Source organism: Pan paniscus, chromosome 16, assembly GCF_029289425.2.
Source record: "Pan paniscus chromosome 16, NHGRI_mPanPan1-v2.0_pri, whole genome shotgun sequence".
NCBI lineage: Eukaryota > Metazoa > Chordata > Mammalia > Primates > Hominidae > Pan > Pan paniscus.
The window spans coordinates 90,639,305-90,660,638 of NC_073265.2; the positions used below are offsets into that span (position 1 = coordinate 90,639,305).

A 21,334-nucleotide genomic window follows, 5' to 3' on the forward strand; every position below is an offset into this window, starting at 1 on the left:
TACATACAGGGAGGAGTCCTCCATCGGTCCTGCAGGGCACAGAGTCTCTCCAGGTCCCCGGGGGTTGGGTCCTGTCCCTGGGGGTAGGGATATCATCCCAGGGTCCCCCAGAGCCAGATCGCAATGGGCTCCTTTTGGTCTCTGGATTGCAGTGTGGAATCTTCCGACGTGAACTGGAAAAAGAAGAAAAGCGGAGGAATGAAAATTGTTTGCCAATCGGAAGTGAGGGACTTCTCAGCCATGGCTTTCATCACGGACCATGTCAATTCGTTGATTGATCAGTGGTTTCCCGGTAAGAGGAGATGCTAGAAGCCAGCCCTCATTCATGCTAATATTTCTGATGAATCAGGGTGGGGCTGCTGCTTTCGGGGTGGACAAAAATCCCACTGGGATTCAGCCCAAGAAAACTAGGGGGTCTTAACAGCACTTTGGTGGGAGTCCTGGCCCCCGAGAAGTCCAGCTCTGTCACTGGGGGGAGTCCCACAGGGAGGATTGGGCTCGGACCCCACTGGGAATGTGCAGGGAAGCGGCCTGCCAGCTGCCCACAGGCGTGGCAAGAAAGATGACACTGGTACCACGAGTGGTCCACGGAGATGCTCAGTGTGAGCTCACACGTGTCTTGTTTTCACAGTGAGGACTGTGTGGCTGAAATTGCAGGGGAGCCGGCAGATGGAAATTTATCCCCTGCGCAGGGGCAGGGATGGAGGGGAGCCGTGGCAGCCAAGGGGCCTTGCTCTCCTTCCCTGCCACCCCACCCATCCCGGCGGTGATCAAACCACTAACACCGCCCTTCTCAGACCCTTTGGATCTGTTTCTTCATTGATAGTTCACCCAAAAGAAGTACTCTTTGAGTGAAGTTCCTGAGACCTCCTGTTTGTTTTGCTCCTGGGGTGGAGAGGACTCCCAGAGCAGCCTGCCAGGGGGAGGCCATCTGGGGTTTAATGGGGCAAGCAGCTGTGGGAGGGGCTGCCCCGAGAGCTTCAGCCCTGAACGCTGGAGGCCAAGCAGCTCTGGGACAGGCTGCCCGAGAGCCTCAGCCCCTGAACGCTGGAGGCCAAGCAGCTGTGGGAGAGCGGGTTTGGAATTCCAGTGCTGCCCCTTGCAAGCCTCGGCGGGTCCCCCGGCCTCCTGGGCCGGCCTCACCTGCATGCAATGCCTGCATCCCAGACAGCATCAGGGAAGGTGGCTAAGAGGCAGTGGCAGAATGCACTCAGGATACACATTCCAGATCCCAGGGTCTGGTCTCTGTCAGGGTTGGGGTCCTTCACACTGTTGGCAGGAAGGGTGACCTACAAGGAAAAAAGGCTTAGAAAGGAGCCCTCGGAGAAGGCAGTTGGGTGTGTGTGTCATGGTGATTTGGGAGGCACTTGGCTGTCTAAGGGGGCCCTTAGGCCCATGTGAACCCTTCTGGGCACTTTGCAGCTCCCCACCAGCCAGTGTTCCCCCCACAGCAGGTGCTGGGCAGTTTGACAGGTGGGTCCCTTAGACAGTCACCTGAGATGGAAAGGGCTCTGGTGAGCACCTGAGACAGATTGCCTGGAGCCAGCATCCCCAGCCAGGGGCCCCTCCCAACGGGATGCCTTACACATGGACCTGCAGATATCAGATGTGCCTGGAAAGTTCTAGGCATCCACCTCCTACCTTGCATGAAGCAGGCAGTTGGCCTGCCCTGAGGGCACCTCCACAGGGCACCTTGGAGGGTGTTTCTCTGCACCTCCTCTCAGAGGCGTGGGGGGATCCCGTGTCCGGTGACTGAGTTTCGTCTATGATAATTTGCACTCATTTCTGCCCCTGCATTGCCCTTCATGGACATTGTAAACCTGATGTTTCTAATTGTAAGACAGGTGCCTTCCCCACTGCTGTGATGGTTGGAGGATAGCTCACACCTAGTCTGCGATGACCTGTTAGGGCCCAGTCATACAGGAGGGATCCCCACCCTCCTCTCAGGCCCCCCAGCCAGCCTGCTCAGTGTCCCGACCACTGGACAGTTCTCGGAAGCATCCTGAACCCTCCCTGGACACATCTTTCAGGACAAACAATTGCGCTCTCCAAAAAGGCACCCGAATGTGGCAATGGGTTTCAGCCTGTCTCTTGGGTACAGGCCAGGACAGGCAGCTCCCCTGCTGCGAAGGCCTCAGGGCCTGGGGTGCAGAGTGCTGCTCGGGGGCCCTCCTGCACCACCTTCTTGTGAAGCTGTCTCCTGCTCTGTCCTTATTTAGCCCTGACGGCCACAGAGAGTGATGGGACGCCACTCATGGAACAGTACGTGCCCTGCCCGGTCTGCGAGACAGCCTGGGCCCAGCACACGGACCCCAGTGAGAAATCAGAGGATGTGCAGTACTTCGACATGGAAGACTGTGTCCTGACGGCCATCGAGCGGGACTTCATCTCCTGCCCCAGACACCCAGACCTCCCCGTGCCGCTGCAGGAGCTGGTCCCTGAACTGTTCATGACCGACTTCCCGGCCAGGTATGCCCCGAAGGCCCCTCCCAGAACACACTGCAGGTCACAGGGGGCGTTCCTCGCTGTGCAGTTGCCGAGTGATCTCCAGGAAGACCCCTCTGGGGCGGGCAGGTGCCCCGGCCATGGCTTCCCACCAATCTCAGTACCTTTTAGGTTCCCATCCTTGGCTGCCTGAAAGGAACCAGGCTGCTGGCTTTCCATTTTGGAGGCCTTGATAGGCCCAACTGGGAAGAGTGCTTTGCAAGTGCAGCCATCCTGCCTCCCCATACGGCTCCCCCTTCCCCTGGTAGCCAGAGCTGCTCTCTCCTGAGCTGCCTCTCCTTTCCACTCCTACCTCCCCACCAGCTCTAGGGCCAGCAGATAAGTGCAGCCGGTGCTCCTCAGGCATTCAGGAAGGGGAGAGAAGGGAGAGCTCCCACCCAGAGCCTTGTTTACCTTCTTTGTCAAACGCTGACTCCTGTCTGTAGCCCTAGCGCTGAGCCTTGGACCCCTCAAATCTGTTCTTAGAGTTTATTGTACCTATGCTAACCCAAGATCATAACTAGGGAGAGAATCGGGGAGGAAATAGGAAACGTCACCTTTCAGAATAAAACTTCCAAAGGGATCCTTTCTCTACGGCCACCACTTCCGTGGGGTTCACCCTGTGCCAGCCATCCCCACCTCTGAGGCCGTTCCTGTTCTGAGCCCTCTGTACTGGAGACTGAGGCTTAGCAAGCCTGCATAACCCACCCAGGTGTGCTCACCCAAAGTGGCAGGGCCGGGATGGCCCAGATCTGTCCAGCCTCACAGATGGCTTTGAACCATGACTCTCGGCCGTGGGGACAAATGACCCAGCCCAGGACCCACCCACGTCAGGGCGGGGGTGATGTGGCTGATGCCGGGCGTGTGTGGCAGGCTCTTCCTGGAGAACAGCAAGCTGGAGCACAGCGAGGACGAGGGCAGCGTCCTGGGCCAGGGCGGCAGTGGCACCGTCATCTACCGGGCCCGGTACCAGGGACAGCCTGTGGCCGTCAAGCGCTTCCACATCAAAAAATTCAAGAACTTTGCTAACGTACCGGCAGGTAAGCGGGTCCCAGGTTGGTGCTGTTTTTCTCAGACATATGCTGCCCGGGTCTAAGCTCTGTGCTGCCTTAGAGAGGCCTGAGGCTGCAGGCACCCTGCTGGCTGACACTGCGCTGTCCCTGGCAGACACCATGCTGAGGCACCTGCGGGCCACGGATGCCATGAAGAACTTCTCGGAGTTCCGGCAGGAGGCCAGCATGCTGCACGCGCTGCAGCACCCCTGCATCGTGGCGCTCATCGGCATCAGCATCCACCCGCTCTGCTTCGCCCTGGAGCTCGCGCCGCTCAGCAGCCTCAACACGGTGCTGTCCGAGAACGCCAGAGGTACCGCGGTGCGCCCCGGCCCCTGAGACCGACAGAGCCCCGGGCGCCTCCTGCCTGGCACGGGGGGTAGAGCCTCAGGTGGCCTTGGCAAGCCCAGGGCACGCCCAACCCATGGCTCGTGTGACCATCCCCTGGGTGTGAGGCCAGGCACCCCGCCAGGTCCAGTCACTAGGCAGAGCCTTGGCGAGGACGGGGGAGTGCACACTCTGGAGTCGGCTGAGACCAGGCTCTGCCGCGGTCCGGGAAGCCGCTGAGTCTATTTGCCTGTAAAAGGAGGATGGTAACAGGCCTCGCTGGGAGGGCACCGAGCACGGGAGCTGCATTGAATCACTTTCTCAACTGCACACGTACACGGCTGCTGAGACTCTGAGACCGCAGGGTCAGTGGGACCATATTTTAACATAAAATGTCGAAGTAATTTACCTTGAGAAAAGAGCAGCTAAACCCCGGAGTGGCCAGAGGGTGAAAGGTAGCTGTCTTTTGACTACGGAAAAAGAAATGCTATGAAAATCAATCACTTCTGCCTCAAGGGAAGATAATTTTTTAAACAAAATTCTTTACTTTTTTTAATACAGGATCTCACTTTGTTGGCCAGGCTGGAGGACAGTGGTGCAGTCTCAGCTCACTGCAGCTTTGACCTCCTGAACTCAAGCCATCCTCTCACCGCAACTTCCCGAGTAGCTACAAGCACACGCCACCACACCCAGCTAATTTGTTGTTGTTTGTAGAGATGGCCTTTCACCCTGTTGCCCAGGTCGTTCTCGAACTGTGAGCTCAGTCGATCCCCCCACTTTAGCCTCCCAAAGTGCTGGAATTACCGGCATGAGCCACACGCCCAGCCAAACAAAATGCTTCTACTTGCCTCTCACCCCTTTACGTAGGACAGCCTTGACCTGAGATGAACTCCAGAGGTTTCGAACCCTTGCTCATTCAGCAAAATGCCAGCAATTCCAGGAATAACATATCATGAATGAAGCTACAGTGATGAGCATTTCTATCCTAAATACTGTTTCACTTAACCAGGCCATTCTCTGTCCCTTATGGCAGTCTGGTGAATAGTGAGAATGTGTCAATGGAATATAAAGTATCTAAGGGCCAGGCGCAGTGGCTCACATGTGTAATCCCAACACTTTGGGAGGCCCAGGCGGGCAGGTCGCTTAAGGCCAGGAATTCAAGACCAGCCTGGCCAACATGGTGAAACCCCATGTCTACTAAAAATACGAAAATTAGCCAGGCATGGTGGCACACGCCTATAGTCCTAGCTACTCAACTTGGGAGGCTGAGGCATGAGAACTGCTTGAACCCTGGAGGCAGAGGTTGCAGTGAGCCAAGATCGTGCCACTGCACTCCAGCCTGGGTGATAGAGGGAGACTCTGTCTCAATAAAAGAAAAAAGAAAAAAATATAAAGTATCTAGGGAGATCGGAAGACAAAAAGACAGTTATCATCATGATAATTTGATTCTATCACAACTGAAATTTTGATACATTTGAAAATTGTTTTTCTTTGCAAGATTCTTCCTTTATACCCCTGGGACACATGCTCACCCAAAAAATAGCCTACCAGATCGCCTCGGGCCTGGCCTACCTGCACAAGAAAAACATCATCTTCTGCGACCTGAAGTCGGACAACATTCTGGTGTGGTCCCTTGACGTCAAGGAGCACATCAACATCAAGCTATCTGACTACGGGATTTCGAGGCAGTCATTCCATGAGGGCGCCCTAGGCGTGGAGGGCACTCCTGGCTACCAGGCCCCAGAGATCAGGCCTCGCATTGTATATGATGAGAAGGTACGTGCCTGGATCCCCTGGCCCAGCCCCACAGTGTAGGAGCCCAGCCCTGAGGCTAGCCGGGCAGTCCTGGAGGCACCTGAAGCTTCAGGGCTCAGCATCCCCAAAAGCACATTTTTCTCACTCTCCCTTGCTCAATGAGGGAGGTTCTGGCTTGAACCAGAAGGGTGCAGGGGCCTATGTCTGTCTGCTTGTAGCAAGGTTGACTTCTCGTTAGCCTCAGCGTTCTCAGACCTTGATTCAGTAACATTGTAGAGGCTGTAAACAGCAGATGAAGAGTCCGAGAGAGAAACAGGTCTGGATTTGGGCTCCAACTCACATTTAGATGTCCACAGTGAGGACACAGGACCAGCTTTGCAGGGCACTCAGGAGGAGCAGATAGAATAAGGATGGTAAAGACCCTTGGCCTTAAGTCCCGGCCACAGGGTGCTGGCCAAGTTGAATGCCAAACCAGGAGAAGAGTGAAAGAAGAAGCTGGCATCCCCTGGCAACTGCACTGCCAGCCTCAGTTGAGACAGTGACTAAATGTTGATCTTCTGATAACATTTATCCCTGATGGCTACTTGGTAGATGCAGGCACACACACAACTTGAAGTCATCTTACCACGCATGTATTCCATCTAGTGCCAGCCTTGTCAATTGATCACCCAGCATTAAAATTCCCTTGTCTATAATTTCTTATTATCTGGTGATTCTACAGATGGTCATTGACTAATTCCTGTAGGAATGACCTGTGCATGTATGGATTAGCTCAGCACCTGTGGTTGTTGCCCATAGGAAAGGCAAATCAGAGCAACAAAAATAAGCGCTTCATAATAGTAGCTGACTTCAACAAGGAGGTCACCTTGAAACTCAGATTATCATGGAAACATTCACATTTAAAATTCTCAAGTCTATCTATCTCAGTCATTCTCCTGCTAAAATGTTATTTCTTGGCCCTTATAGGGGTCTGTATAAATTTTTCCTTGCTGGACCTTTTTGATTATGAAAATTAGAGGAGACAACATGTTGTGATCCAGGAGACACTCCTTTTTCTATGAGTTGCAATACATAGCACTTTTAGTACCAAGCACATTAAGCTGAGGGTGTGTGTTTTCCTGCCTTGTCTTGGTACTCAAGAATAAGGACCATGACCTCCTTGGAGTCCTTAATCAGTGACTAACAGCAAGTTCTCAGTGTGTTTTATTGGATGGAAGGATGGATGGATGGATGGGACAATGGGCAAATGGACAATATGGTGGGAAGTCAGATGGATGGGTGGATGGAAAAGAGGAAGGATAGGAAGACGGATAAATGTGCAGGACAGGTGGTCGGATGGATAGATGGATGGACAGATGAGAAGAATGGATAAATGTACAGGAAGACAAGCAGATGGATGGATGGATGGATGGATGGAAAGAAGGAAGGGTGAGAAAATGGATAGATAAATGGATGGAAGAGAAAGTGGTCAGATAGGTGGATGGATAAATGGACAGAGGGACATGGTCAGGTGCTTTGTTGAATGTTTGTTTTCCTTGTCTAATTGTGTCTCCCTGGTCCCTCCACCTGAGGGCCACCTTGTGAAGGCCACTGGGCCCAGGCAGGGACCTGACTTGGCTTATTCTGTGCCCAGGTAGATATGTTCTCCTACGGAATGGTGCTCTACGAGTTGCTGTCAGGACAGCGCCCTGCACTGGGCCACCACCAGCTCCAGATTGCCAAGAAGCTGTCCAAGGGCATCCGCCCAGTTCTGGGGCAGCCGGAGGAAGTGCAGTTCCAGCGACTGCAGGCGCTCATGATGGAGTGCTGGGACACCAAGCCAGAGAAGGTACTTGGGGGCACAGAGCCCAGGGCCTGGGACCTCCTGCCATGTGAGGAAGCTGTGGGTCCCCAGGGGGTGTGTGCCTGGCTGCCCAACCATCACCATTGGCAACCCTTCTCTGCTCATTTCTTCTAGAGGGTGATGTTTGCTGCTCCTAACATACCTACTTTCATTGTCTTTGTGTGTGCGTGTCACTCTTACGAAACAAACTTCCTTTTCCTCCCCGACTTTTGTGTTACTTCACCGTGCAAACAAAGTATATAAACCCCTTTATAACAATACAGTCCCTATGCAAGAACAGAGAGAATGTGGGAGTCTCTTTGTAAAGTGATGGGGAAAAGGTTTCGTTGTGAGAATCAGGGATCATATTACAGTGTTCAGGCTAGTTTTTTGTCGGTGGTGTTTTTGTGTTTTTGGAAGAGGCTAGTGGTTTCAAAGTTAAAACTCATTTATTAAATCAGACAGAGCTAGTTTAATGTATGGGGAGTAAACAGGGTATTCTTTAGAAGAACTCATGTCCTTATCTGGGCATGGTGACATGGACTTAATAGTCCCAGCCACTGGGGAGGCTGAGGCAGGAGGATCACTTGAGCCCAGGAGTTTTGGGCTGTGGTGCACTATGCTCGCACCTGTGAGTAGGTTCTGCACTCCAGCTTGGGCAATATAGTGAGATGAAGAGTGTATGTCCTTGGGCCTGGGTTGGAATACCCAGGGTTCAGCTAACCTGACCAGATGAGCTTAAATTGCCAAGCCAAAGGTGACCCAGATACCTGGATGGGTTTGCTCCTGACGTCTGAAGCTGTTTCAGCCTCTTGTTTGGATCTAGTCTGAATGAACAGAATCCCTCATTCCTCCCTGGTTGGGGCTGGCTGATCTCATGGGCAGAACGGGCACCAATCTGGCTGTAAGTGACCTTGCTCTCTTCTGGTGGCTTCTCTCCCTCAGCGACCGCTGGCCCTGTCGGTGGTGAGCCAGATGAAGGACCCGACTTTTGCCACCTTCATGTATGAACTGCGCTGTGGGAAGCAGACAGCCTTCTTCTCATCCCAGGGCCAGGAGTACACCGTGGTGTTTTGGGATGGAAAAGAGGAGTCCAGGTAAGCTCCTGTGGTCTGCCCTGCCCCCTTTGTATTTGGGGTGGGAGGCTGCCGTGGAATCTGGGAACACAGTCGATGTTGACCACAGTGAGAATTATTTAGCAGACGGTAGGGTCCAGTACCTGGTTAGACTGCACTCAAGAAAGAGCAGGGAGAGCAGAAGAAAGTCCACACAAAGAGACGTGCATGTATGGTTTTGTGGTTAAGAGATGCCAAAAATGGGTAGTATCTGCCAGGGTGTCTGGGGACGTGAGGGCACTGTGGCATGTGCCTACAGTCCTAGCCACTCCAGAGGCTGAGGCAGGAGAATCACCTGAGCCCAGGAGTTCAAGTTTAGCCTGAACAACATAGCAAGACCCCATCTTTTAAAAAATTAGAAAATTTAAAACATTTTTAAAAAGGAAACGAGGCCTGTCGGCCTGGTTACGTGACTTTCTCAAGCATGTTCTGCTGCCCCAGATTGCAGAAGGGGCAACGGGGTGGGTGTAAACAGAGCTGGGGTTTTGCCAAAGGGAGAGAGGGGCAGGGGCATTGGGGTGTTTTCAAGGGAGTGATACAGAGATGGACCAAGGAACCTAAGTGAGGCCACAAATTCAGGGAGCACAATGCAAAGTACTAAAGGATCCTAGGTATTGCTAGAGTTAAAAAAAAAAAAAACTCAAGAGTTATGGTATCAGGTGGGATGAGCTGAAAAACTAGGAGGTGGTGGTCAGACAAGACGTGCTTGCCGTGGGGTGGGTGGGAGGCGCACAGTCGGTAGTAAAGACAGCATCTGGAGTGTGACCTTTGGGGAGGATGCCTGGGGTAGAGTGAGGAATGAGCTTGAGACATAATAAGATAAACGGAACAGACTTCGCAGTTTCTCTTAGGTCAGTCTTTGTTCTTTGTGAGTTTGCGTCAGGTTTTATGCCACTCGGACTGAGGGTTGTGACACAGAGGCACTCTAAGAAATGATGCTGTAAGGAAGTTTTTCTGACCAGGCCTTGTGGCTCATGTCTGTAACCCCAGCACTTTAGGAGGCTGAGGCAGGTGGATCTTTTGAGTTCAGGAGTTTGAGACCAGTCTAGGAAACATGGTGAAACTTTGTCTCTACAAAAATAAATAAATAACAAAAATTAGCTGGGAATGGTGGCGAGCACCTGTAGTCCCAGCTACTCAGGAGGCTGAGGCAGGAGGATTACTTGAACTCAGGAGTTTGCCACTGCAGTGGGTGGTGATTGTGCCACTGCACTCCAGCCTGGGTGACACAGTGAGACCCTGCCTCAGAAAAAAAGAGAAGTTATTCCAAAACACAGCGACGGAGCATGCCTTCCTGATGGGATGTACTGTAAGGACAAAACAAAAAGCAAACATATTAATTAAACAGGTTTCAGTAATTATACTGTTGGTAGCACTGTTATGATTGTTATTCTAAGATGCTGCTTGTGGTTGTGGAGTAAGTTAATGAGTAATTATGTTGCTGTTGCTGGAAACCGTGATTTTTCAGCATGGGCTAAAGGGGAAAGAGATGTAAAGTAGGGTAAGTAAAAGCCTGCAGTTCTGAATTGATTGGATAGACTCGTGATATAGTTGAAAAATAAACACAAATATCTCAGTTCTGCTCACTGAAAAGGCCTAAAAACAAGGACCAACCAAATGCCAATATGCACCCCTAGGACCCAGACTGTGGTCTCTAAGTACCAAAGTGAACCAGGGCTCATCCGAATCATGGCAGAGTCCAGGTCTGGGGCAGGAGTGCACCTGGAACATCTGCCACCCTAGAAGCAAGGACATCATCAGACTTCTGAGGGTGAATTGGAGGACCTTGGGCCAGACTGGTCCTGGGAGGCTGGGCCGGACCCTGCCCTGCTGGCCTAGAGACACACACGCGGCAGGTACCTGAGACAGTTCTGCTCAGGGCTCTGAAGACTCATCCCAGAGGGAAGACAGAGGCCTCTTCCTGTGACCTGTGAAGGTTCTTTAAAACTCACTGCGGCCTGAAGAGAGACTCACTCACAGGAAGGGAGGAGGGGGCTGGCCGGGAGCACATGGGCAGCCAAGCAGGGGAGCCAGGATAGAGCCGGACTTGAGATCTGTCTGAGAATTAAGGAAGGAAAGGAGGCAGGAGAGGCAGGGCGGATGAGCAGGTAAACAGGATACGCTTAGGACACAATTCCAGTTGCAGGGAACAGGGGCAATTATTCTTTATGACTCCCTATATTTGTAACTGTTTTCAAAGTAAAAGCTATTTGAATATCTTAGTTTTGTTTTTCTGATGCATAAAAAAATGATGGGAAAAGGAGACAAATCAAATACACCTGAAGGAAGTTTTTGTTTGCTGTATTTTCTACCATTTCTATCATCTGCAAATACGTTATCAGTCAACAGTGGTGAAGCTTTTTAAAATTTGGTGGCAGGAGAAACTTTATATTGAGAACTGCTATCCGCGAGCTTAACATAATCTCTTGAGTCTGAGGGACAGAGCTGCGTGATGCGGGGTACATAACTTCCCAGCCCCATCAGCTTCAGCCTCCTCTGCCATGCAGTGAGTGCTCAGGATGCCCGCCACAGCCTGAGGGGAGGCAGCGATGCCAGGGACAGCCGGCCTGGCGAGCCAAGGCTCTCGCAAATGACAAGCCCTTAGTTCTCAGAGCACTCGTGCTGGGAGGCACATTTTGAGTGCCCCCCCCCGCCCCAACCCAATCTCCTCTGGAATTCTCCCAACTTGTCTTTAGCCCTGGCTTTGTCTACTCTACAGTGAGGAGCTCCCCGCGTAACAGGGGCGGGCAGGATATGGTCGGCGGGAGGGCCCCTCCTTCGTACTGGGGGCAACCGTCTCAACCCTGAGGGGTCACGGAAAGAGGACAGCCTTTCTTCCCTGGAGAATGCCCTTCCTGCGGGCGACGGTCAAGCATTACCCTTCGGGGAGAACCCGGCTCTGCCCTCTCGGAACGCAGGATGCAACCCTGGGTGGGAGCAGGGGAGGTAGACAAGGCTCGCAGCTGGCAGGCCAGGCTCAGGGAAGGAGGCAGCCCCTGGCCCCCGGGCACTGACCACACAGTTTCTGCCACTTACAGGAACTACACGGTGGTGAACACAGAGAAGGGCCTCATGGAGGTGCAGAGGATGTGCTGCCCTGGGATGAAGGTGAGCTGCCAGCTCCAGGTCCAGAGATCCCTGTGGACAGCCACCGAGGTAAGCACTGCCCACTGGGTGCAGCCCTGGGTGGGGGCCACATTCATAAAAATACAGAACTTTCAGATAACCCCCAGCGCATCCCCACGCAGTCCCCAAGTAATGCCAGGAGCCCCGAGAAGTAGCAGCCTGTCACCAGGGGCAGCTCAACCCTGCCTGTTGCTGGCTGGAGGCCGGGATTTGCGATGGTGAGGACCAGATGTAGACCCTCAGCAGGAGAAGAGACCCAGGAGGCTAGGGACGTGCCTGTGTTTCCCATAACACTGCTAGTCACTCAGCTCTGAAGGCCTCGTGCCTTCACATCAGGGAAATCAGGGAAGTCACTAGAAGGCCCAAGGAGGGGTCTTCTGAGAAGTCCCGAGAGAACTGGCCAAACACAAATGTTCTGAGGCAGGCTAGGCACAGGGGCTCACGCCTGTAATCCCAGCACTTTGGGAGGCCAAGATAGGAGGATCACGAGGTCAAGAGATTGAGACCATCCTGGCCAACATAGTGAAACCCCGTCTCTACTAAAAAATACAAAAATTAGCTGGGCATGGTGGTACGCGAGTGTTCCCAGCTACTCAGGAGGCTGAGGCAGGAGAATTGCTTGAACCCAGGAGGTGGAGGTTGCAATGAGCCAAGATCGCACCATTGCACTCCAGCCTTGCGACACAGTGACATTCCATCTCAAAAAAAAAAAAAAAAAGTTCTGAGGCTGTGGGTGCGGGGATAGATTGGTGCAGCATTTCCCCAGGTAGTTTGGAAGTGTGTTCACATATGTGTCAGAAATCTCAAAAGCATGCTTACCACTTAAGCCTCAGAAATCTCAGTGTTAAGAAACATCTGACAACAGATTAGCCGAAGTAGGTGCAGCCCAGTCCCAGGCATGCAAGAGATGCTCCCACATTTCCTCCTAGAGTGAGGAGAGCAAGGGCTCTGCCTAAAGCGTGCTGTCGCGTGGGAAGAACGGTGAACATTTCCTCCTAGAGTGAGGAGAGCAAGGGCTCTGCCTAAAGCATGCTGTCGCGTGGGAAGAACAGTGAACATTTCCTCCTAGAGTGAGGAGAGCAAGGGCTCTGCCTAAAGCGTGCTGTCGCGTGGGAAGAACAGTGAACATTTCCTCCTAGAGTGAGGAGAGCAAGGGCTCTGCCTAAAGCGTGCTGTCACATGGGAAGAACAGTGAGAAGAGAGCATTGTGGCGTGAGTCCACTTTGCCAGTACCAGGTGCACACACAAATACCACAGAGAACTTCTGAGAGGCTGTGCCCCCAGATCCCAATGCTGGTTTTCTCTGGGGAATAGATTATGGGCTATTTTCTGTTTCCTCTTTAGACTATTCTGTCTTTTTCAACGTTTCTACAAAGAGCAGAAATCCATAAACAACCCACCAGAACGTGTCAATCCATGTAACTTTCCAAGACCCACAGGGGATCCCCAAGTCCAAGTGCATCCTCATGGGAATGGCTTGGGAAATGCCAGACACTTTCCAGCCTGGGTCTCACAGTGGACCTGTCTGCCTCTGCAGGACCAGAAAATCTACATCTACACCCTCAAGGGCATGTGCCCCTTAAACGCACCCCAGCGGGCCTTGGATACTCCAGCTGTCGTCACCTGCTTCTTGGCCGTGCCTGTTATTAAAAAGGTGAGGTCGGGGAAAGGCGGGTGTGCAGGTCTCTGATGCGCTTCCACGCCCGGGAGGCGTCTCCTAGCTATGTCAGGGTGGTGCCTGCAGAGCCACACCTTCTAGGACCACCTGGCCTAGGATGCAGACTTAGAGACGGTGGGAGGAAAGATATCAGACCTGGTCTGTCATCAGTGCCTTCCGGTTTACAAAAACCTAAGTCCCCAGCCAGACTGCGGGCCGAGTGAAAACCCCCTTTCACATGCAAATGCCCTGACTCAGGTGGAAGGACTGTTGGTACAAATGGCACGGTGAGCAGTCATGCGTGTGCCCTTCCCCTTCAGAGGGCAGTGGCATCCGGAGCCTCTTCCCCACCTTCCCAGGCCAGAGCCACCCCACAGCCACTTGATCACCAGGTCCTGGAGGTCCTGATCTCCCTCCCTCCATCTCTGCCTCCCGCCAAGTTCTCACCATCTACACCAGACGCAGTTTCTCTTTGTGCAGCATAGCCCTGCAGACTCAGCTCTTTAACCTCCTAGCCCTGGCCTTTCTAAATGAGACCCCAAGGGGCACTCTCCCCATTAAAGGCCCAGCCAGCTGTGCTGCACCTTGGGATTAGCCCCAGCCTCTGTGAGGCTGTCCTCCAGCCCCTGCTGGGCCCAGCACCCTCCCCACAAAGCACCCCACTCTGTGCTGGGCCCTTGACATCCCAGCCTCCTCCAGAAACAGCCCCTCCACGCACCTCTTCCCAGACCTGGGGCCTTGTCCCCTCCTTTGAGAAGCTGCCCCTCAGTGGGAGGCAGCTCCCTGGCTTTTCCGGGCTCCTCTGCCCACAGGATTCAGGCACGGCTCAGCCAGCTCTAGTTTCATCCCCCCTGAGGGGCCTGTCTGTGCATAGGCGCCCTCACTAAATGCACAAGAAGCCTTTACTGGTGTTGCTTTGTTAAAATGTGACTGTCATCATCCAATTCCAGTTTGCCCATCTACAAAACAGGTATAAGAAGAGACAGAAGGCCTAGCCTACCCAAAGGTCTAGGCCGGTGCGCTTGGTAAATGAGTATTATTATTATTACTTCTGGATGGTGGCAAAATACATGAACTCTTCTCTTCACCCTTCTTCAGTTTCATTTAAAAAAAAAAAAAAAACAGGTATGAAATGAACCTTAGAGTCATTTATGACCACGGCCCCACAGCAAGGCTACGCAGCTTGGGACCAGGCCCATAGTACCAGAGCGCAGGAGAACACGACACAAAGTGTTATTGAGGCCACCGCTGGCCAGAGCCCCCAGCCAGGGCACCACCTCCTGCACGACCAGAGGGAATAAAGCCTGCTCTGTGCAGGGCCTCCTGCGCAGGGTGTCTGCCCCCTCCGAGGCCGCCAGGGCAAAGCCTGCATTCTTGCACGCGCACGCACGTTCACACCCAGCCGGGACGTGGCACTCACCGCCCTGGCCGGGGCCTGAGCCAGGACTGCAGATAGAGACCTGGAGCCTGTTTGCCTTGGCTGCCTTCTTTCCCTAAAGTCCTGGGGATGGATCTCGATATGCTTTCTTAGAGCATGTTGTCCTGGACAGTGAGCTACGGGTCTCCACTCCATTGCCCTGCACAGCCAGCCTCCTGAGTTCCCCCAGCTCCCCACAAGGAGGCTTTCTGCCCTGCCCCCTCACTGGCATGAGGCCCAGCTCCCTGCTCTGCCCTGACTCCAGCTTTGTTCTGCAGGCCTCTTCCCACCCCCACCACAGCCGACGCAGTGTCTAGGCTGCGGAGCTGCACTCTGTTCCTGGCTCTGCCCTGGGAGGTGCCCCGGGGCGGTCTGGGGTGGGCCTAGCATTCAGCAAGGTCCCTGCAACTTTGGCCTCTGCCCGGTGACCTCTGGCGGGTGTAGAAGAGCTCATGCTTCATTGAGGGGGTGGGGGGCACCCTGAGGACCCTGTCAACGTCAGCTGAAGCACAGGCATCTCGATAGATGTAAGCCGGGATGAGGGCTCAGCAGGCTGAGACAGGCCTCCAGAAGAGGGCTGAGTAGGAAGCGATTTCTTCCAGAATTAGTTCAGCAAACACATCTCAGCCAGGTGGAGTCACAGGGCCACCAAGATGAAGGAGACTGAGCCCTTCCCTGTGCCAGGCCAGTGCCACGGGGATGCTGGTGGGCTGGGAGCCCATCCTTAGGGAACACTCTGCCTGGTGGGGGGGGTGGCAGGCAGGGGGCAGTGCACAGATGCTTGCCATGCCCCCACTGCTGTCATGTTAAGCGGCACCGAGAAAAGGGTGGGGGCACCAGGTCCTGCCTCTGAAGGAGGCCTCGGTGGCCTCAAGGAGAAGGCAGCTCCCTGCTGCTCGCCCTGCAAGAAGCTGGCAGAAGCAGAGGCAGCCCATGTGGTCCAGGTGACACGCAGCCTTACTTGGTGCCACAGGCCCTGCCTCTGGGCGGCACATTCCTTTCTTTGCTGCAGGGATGGTAGATACGGCTCTGCAGAGTCAGAGCTGCACTTCTTTAGGGGCAGCCCCGGCCGTTCTAAGAGATTTGCTGCCCTGAGGCGCACTGGTGGAAAGTGACTGCCCGCCTGGTGTGGGTGCAGATGAGTCCAGTGCCTACTCTGTGTCTCTCTTGGAATGTGTGAAATGGAAGGATGTGACACATCCCTGTCTCCTTCCTTCAGAATTCCTACCTGGTCTTAGCGGGCCTCGCCGATGGGCTTGTGGCTGTGTTTCCCGTGGTGCGGGGCGCCCCCAAGGACAGCTGCTCCTACCTGTGCTCACACACAGCCAACAGGTCCAAGTTCAGCATCGCGGACGAAGACGCACGGCAGAACCCGTACCCAGTGAAGGCCATGGAGGTGGTCAACAGCGGCTCTGAGGTCTGGTACAGCAATGGGCCGGGCCTCCTTGTCATCGACTGTGCCTCCCTGGAGATCTGCAGGCGGCTGGAGCCCTACGTGGCCCCCTCCGTGGTTACGTCAGTCGTGTGCAGCTCTGAGGGCAGAGGGGAAGAGGTCGTCTGGTGCCTGGATGACAAGGCCAACGCCTTGGTGATGTACCACTCCACCAGCTACCAGCTGTGTGCCCGGTACTTCTGCGGGGACCCCAGCCCCCTCGGGGACATGTTTCCCGTGCGGCCCTTGGACACGGAACCCCCGGCAGCCAGCCACACGGCCAACCCAAAGGTGCCTGAGGGGGACTCCATCGCGGACGTGAGCATCATGTACAGTGAGGAGCGGGGCACGCAGATCCTGATCCACCAGGAATCACTCACTGACTACTGCTCCATGTCCTCCTACTCCTCATCCCCACCCCGCCAGGCTGCCAGGTCCCCCTCAAGCCTCCCCAGCTCCCCAGCAAGTTCTTCCAGTGTGCCTTTCTCCACCGACTGCGAGGACTCAGACATGCTACATGCGCCCGGTGCTGCCTCCGACAGGTCTGAGCATGACCTGACCCCCATGGACGGGGAGACCTTCAGCCAGCACCTGCAGGCCGTGAAGATCCTCGCCGTCAGAGACCTCATTTGGGTCCCCAGGTACGTTTCCCGAGGTGAGGGCACGCCCACTGCTCCTGCTCTGGGGACAGAGCAAGGGGAAGCCCCCTGGCTTCCTTACAGGTCATGTGGGGAGGCAGGTGCCGTTCTTCCAAGAGGGTTGGTTTCCTCCATTGGGAATGGAAGCGATTGCTTTAGCAAATCTAAGAGTGGCCGCACAAAAGCTTATTGCCTGCCAGAGAGCTTAAGGTGCCACACAAGGAAAGCCACAGTCAACTGTGACTCAGTTTCCACTGGGAAAATTCTCCTCTGCTTTGAGGTCTGTCCCCTCCCCATAACTTAATCCCTTAGCAGAAACTGCATGTCTGTTGCCTCCCTCCCGCACCTTTCTGCACACCGGCTTCACTCCCCCGAGAGCACGGCTACCGACAAATCGCTTCCCCTTCTGGGTTTTGGTTGCTTAGGCGCGGTGGAGATGTTATCGTCATTGGCCTGGAGAAGGATTCTGGCGCCCAGAGGGGCCGAGTCATTGCCGTCTTAAAAGCCCGAGAGCTGACTCCGCATGGGTAAGACTGAGTGGCAGCTCCTTTAGGACCCAGGCAGCAGCATGAGCACAGAAGGCCCTGCAGCTAGGTCCTGCACAGTGGCTTTGCTGCCCTTCCATTCTCCCAAACAGCATAGCCACTAACGTGGCTGTAAGGCAAAGTGGAAACAAGATGGGGCCCCACAGACAGCTCCTAGGGGCTCCGCACTGGCCATGGCTGCCTGTTTCTGGAGTACCCAGTGCACCTGTAGATCAAGTACCCTACATAACGAATGTCTCCAGGGCCAGAGTTCAGCTGCAATCGACATGCAGATGCATCCAGGTCATTGATTCACTGTTCTTCCTGCCAAGCAGGAAACCCTACCCGAGGTGTCCACCTGCCCACACGGCACCCTATGGGGACAGATGACACAGGCACACCTTGTCATCTCCAAGCCTGGGGTCTCAGCTCCTGCCCTTCCTGGGCTGAGACATAGCTCAGTACCTGTCTGTGGGTGGGGACCCCCAGGATTATGCCAGTCTCCTCTGTGAAGGTATGCTGGGCAGGGGGGCCTGTCCAGGACATGGTCTACATGGCTGCAGTGATGTGAGGCTGGCGCCAGCTGCAGCTCCCCACAGTGTTTACACCCCGCACTTTGACTACCGAGCCCCACACGGTAAATCGCCCCTACGAAAAGTCCTCAGTTCAAATGTGTGTGTGTGTGTGTGTGTGTGTACTTTGGAGCTCTTCCATTTCACACTAGGCCTGTTTCCCTGCAGCATGAGTTATCCCCCATCCCTGGGCAAGTGGGTTTTTATTTCATCTGGAGCATAAGAGGGTGGAGAAACACCAGTCAGCTTGTTTCTCCCAAAGCAGGACAATGACCAAGGACATCCTTGGCAGTCGCACTCCCTTGCCTGCCAGCTTTGAACTTTTGCAGTGAGTCCTGGGCCGGTGACCCTTGCTCTGTAAGTGGTTCTGGAAGCAAGATCTGGATCTGCTCCTGAGCTCTGGCAGAGCCTGTGGGTAGAAGCCTTGAACTGATGGAGTTCCCAGCTTGCAGGTCGGGCTTCTGGAGGAAATGGGTGTGCGGCACCCAGGTTAGGACCTTGGCATACCTGCCATTAATGTCCTAACGTTTAGCTGTTGTTTTTCTCCTATTCATCCTCTAAAGCCAGATTTTACCTCTTTCTCGCTAGAGGGAGGCTCCTCCCCTCAGGGGAGGTCCTGGCAAGGCCACGCGGAATGAGAGGTCCCTGGACATCCCAGTTTGCAGGAGCACCTCAGTGCCACGCAGGCCGCACACACGGGACACAGAGGGAGGCAAGGCAGTTAGTATGTGCTTGGGGTGGGGCACCACCAGGGCAGGGAGGCCGCACTGTGGCCCAGAAGGAAGCCTGTAGCACACCCACTGATCCTGCAAAACTGTCCACAGTTTCAAAAAATGTATATAGTGATGACTTTGGGGCAGTAGGTTTTCCATTTAATATATGATCCTGTATTTCCTAAGCCCGTAGAAACAGAATGAGAGAAGAATCTTACTGAGCTTAGTGGCAAGGGAGTTGAGTTAAACTCGGTCATGAGCCATTCACAAGCAGAAATTTGGGTCAGTGGTGTTTTCTGGACGCTTTGGGAGCTGAGTCAAGGATGCATGATCTGATTGCCTCTGTGGCCTTCCAGGGAGTCTGACCCTTACAGACAAAGCCCATGGACGCGAACTCATGCCCACAGCCCGTCTTTGGACTTTATAAAGCCTAAGCCCACAGGCTGGCCACTGGGGAGAAGTGGTGCATCTGAGCACACCCCAGAGAGGGCTGGCAAGCAGACACACTCCCCTGCCCTTAGCCAGCTCCGCCTTCCTCAGAAGGCACAGGGGGAGGGTCCCAACCCCACCCGAGTGGGGACCCCTGTGAGTTTCCTCAGACCCCCTTCTCTCTGCAGGGTGCTGGTGGATGCTGCCGTGGTGGCAAAGGACACTGTTGTGTGCACCTTTGAAAACGAAAACACAGAGTGGTGCCTGGCCGTCTGGAGGGGCTGGGGCGCCAGGGAGTTCGACATTTTCTACCAGTCCTACGAGGAGCTGGGCCGGCTGGAGGCTTGCACACGCAAGAGAAGGTAATTCCTGTGGAATGACTGTCACACATCAGAGCTGGCTGGCCCCGGGCTGCAGCCTGACCCCTCTGCCATCGGCCTCTAGTTCTCCAAGGACCTAGAAGACAGATGGAGTTCTCCCCTGAACTCCTTGCTGCTAAGAAGTGCTGAGAAGTTACCCGCCTGGCGGTGGCTCCAGGGTTCTCTGGTTCTCTGGAGCAGAGTTCTCTGAATACCCCATCCCCCAACTGCTGATTTTACAGCCCCAGGGAAGACAGTGGTATCAGGCTGGGAGCGGCCTCCTCTGGCCTCCTCTATCAGTTTGCAGGAGCAGGGGTGGAGGATCCTGTTCCGAGCTGGGTCAAACAAAGCGGGGCCGGGCCTTCCTGCCATCCCCAGGTGTCAGATGCAATTACACTAGAGGCCCTCCGCTGGGAAGCACTTGAGGTAGGGCAGGAGGGGGGCTGTGACCCCTGCCCTTTCCCTGCCAGAGACCTCAGGCTCTCAGCACATTCCACAGGCTCCTGAGTCCCCGAGGCCTGGGCCAGCTTGGGCAAGCCAAGATCAGATGTCTCTGTGTTTGGGAAGGTCTCCGTGTGGGAAAGCCCTTGGAGGACCCTGGGTGAGGAGTGTTGCCCCATCCAGAGAATGAATGAGTTCCTTTAAGTGCCACCGCCAGCAAGCCCAGAGGCCCACAGTCCGAGTGCACCCGCTTAGCCTTTACATTCCTCTCCACCGACAAAAGGAAGGGGAAACTCAATCAGCAGGACTTCAGAAAGGGCCTTGTGTTTATAGCTTTTTCAAGTAAATTTGGACGCAGCTGGAGCACAAGCCCTGTTTGTTTGCACATAATAATCTTGTTTATCACTTTAAAAAATTCAGTAATATCTCAGCGGTCAGGCTTCTGGTTGTGAAATCACATTGTATGGGATTTATACCAAATTATGTATTTGCTAAACATTCACTGCACACGTGTACAGCAGAGTACGAAAAGGAACGTTGTCCACGGGATTTATGGATACAACAGCAAACATTTTATAAACTATGCACATGCATTACACACATGCACACACATGCACGCACATGTGCAAACATAGCCACTTTTTTGTCAAGAGTTACCCTTTGGGGCTCCTTAAACCAGAATGGGAGTTTGAAAGAGAGATCATACTCCAGCTGAAGTTTGTTGACCCTTTTCTAAAATTAAAAAGATCAAATTTAGTATTTGCGGGAGATGAGACTCTTTTAATCTTAAAATAAACAGATTCTTTCAAGAACGAAGCTGTGGCCTCTGTCTTTCCAGCGCTTATGACAACAGCACAGGCTCAGTCCCTCCCAGACCCACTCGCTGTCTGGGGATAATGGGCAGCCCCTCCTTGCCCACTGTGCCAACATGCAGGTGGCCCCTGAGCAGCTTCCATGGGTGGAGACGCTGCTCTGTCAGTCACAGGCTTGGAAAAAGCAAGTCCCCCCACTCTTTTTTTTTTTTTTAACCAGCCTGGGCACCAAGTCCCAGGGGGCTGAGGGTCTGTGCTTCCTGTCTACCTCCCTGCCATTCTCTCACCCTCATCCCACAGCAGGGTCTCAGGAGTCCCACTCTCCCTCTCCTCTCATTCCAGTGCACCACAACTGCCCAGTTAACCCCCAGATGCAAGCCAGATTCCATCTGCCCCAGGCCCCAAGCTTTTGCTTTGGCATCACGCAAGGCCAGGCTGCTTTGCAGGCACCAAATTCACCCTCTCCTACTCCTGGAAAAGCCCAGCCCCAGGCCTCACAGAGCCAGGGGAGGGGATCTCATCACATCACAGTTAGAAATCATACAGGCCTAAAGTCCCAGCTACCCAGCAGCCAAGGCAGGAGGATCCCTTGAGCCTGGGAGCTGGAGGTTACAGTGAGCTATGATCACACCAGCTTTCTAGCCTGGGTGACAGAGCAA

The 21,334-nt window shown here is 54.1% G+C and overlaps 1 protein-coding gene across 6 annotated transcripts in view; it reads left to right on the forward strand.

Annotated features, from left to right (window-relative positions):
- Positions 1 to 20,675, forward strand: part of LRRK1 (leucine rich repeat kinase 1) — a 151,545-nt gene extending 130,870 nt beyond the window's left edge. For all 6 annotated transcript variants that reach the window (XM_034939514.3, XM_055098802.2, XM_055098803.2 and 3 more), the window contains 12 exons: positions 153 to 292; positions 2,220 to 2,469; positions 3,358 to 3,524; positions 3,652 to 3,849; positions 5,362 to 5,639; positions 7,252 to 7,446; positions 8,386 to 8,537; positions 11,594 to 11,711; positions 13,219 to 13,335; positions 15,975 to 16,828; positions 17,251 to 17,352; positions 19,252 to 20,675. In XM_034939514.3, coding sequence (XP_034795405.2) covers positions 153 to 292; positions 2,220 to 2,469; positions 3,358 to 3,524; positions 3,652 to 3,849; positions 5,362 to 5,639; positions 7,252 to 7,446; positions 8,386 to 8,537; positions 11,594 to 11,711; positions 13,219 to 13,335; positions 15,975 to 16,828; positions 17,251 to 17,352; positions 19,252 to 19,429 — 2,749 coding nt within the window. In that variant the 3' untranslated portion in view covers positions 19,430 to 20,675. The remainder of the gene's footprint in view (positions 1 to 152; positions 293 to 2,219; positions 2,470 to 3,357; positions 3,525 to 3,651; positions 3,850 to 5,361; positions 5,640 to 7,251; positions 7,447 to 8,385; positions 8,538 to 11,593; positions 11,712 to 13,218; positions 13,336 to 15,974; positions 16,829 to 17,250; positions 17,353 to 19,251) is intronic.
- The last annotated feature ends 659 nt before the right edge of the window (positions 20,676 to 21,334 follow it).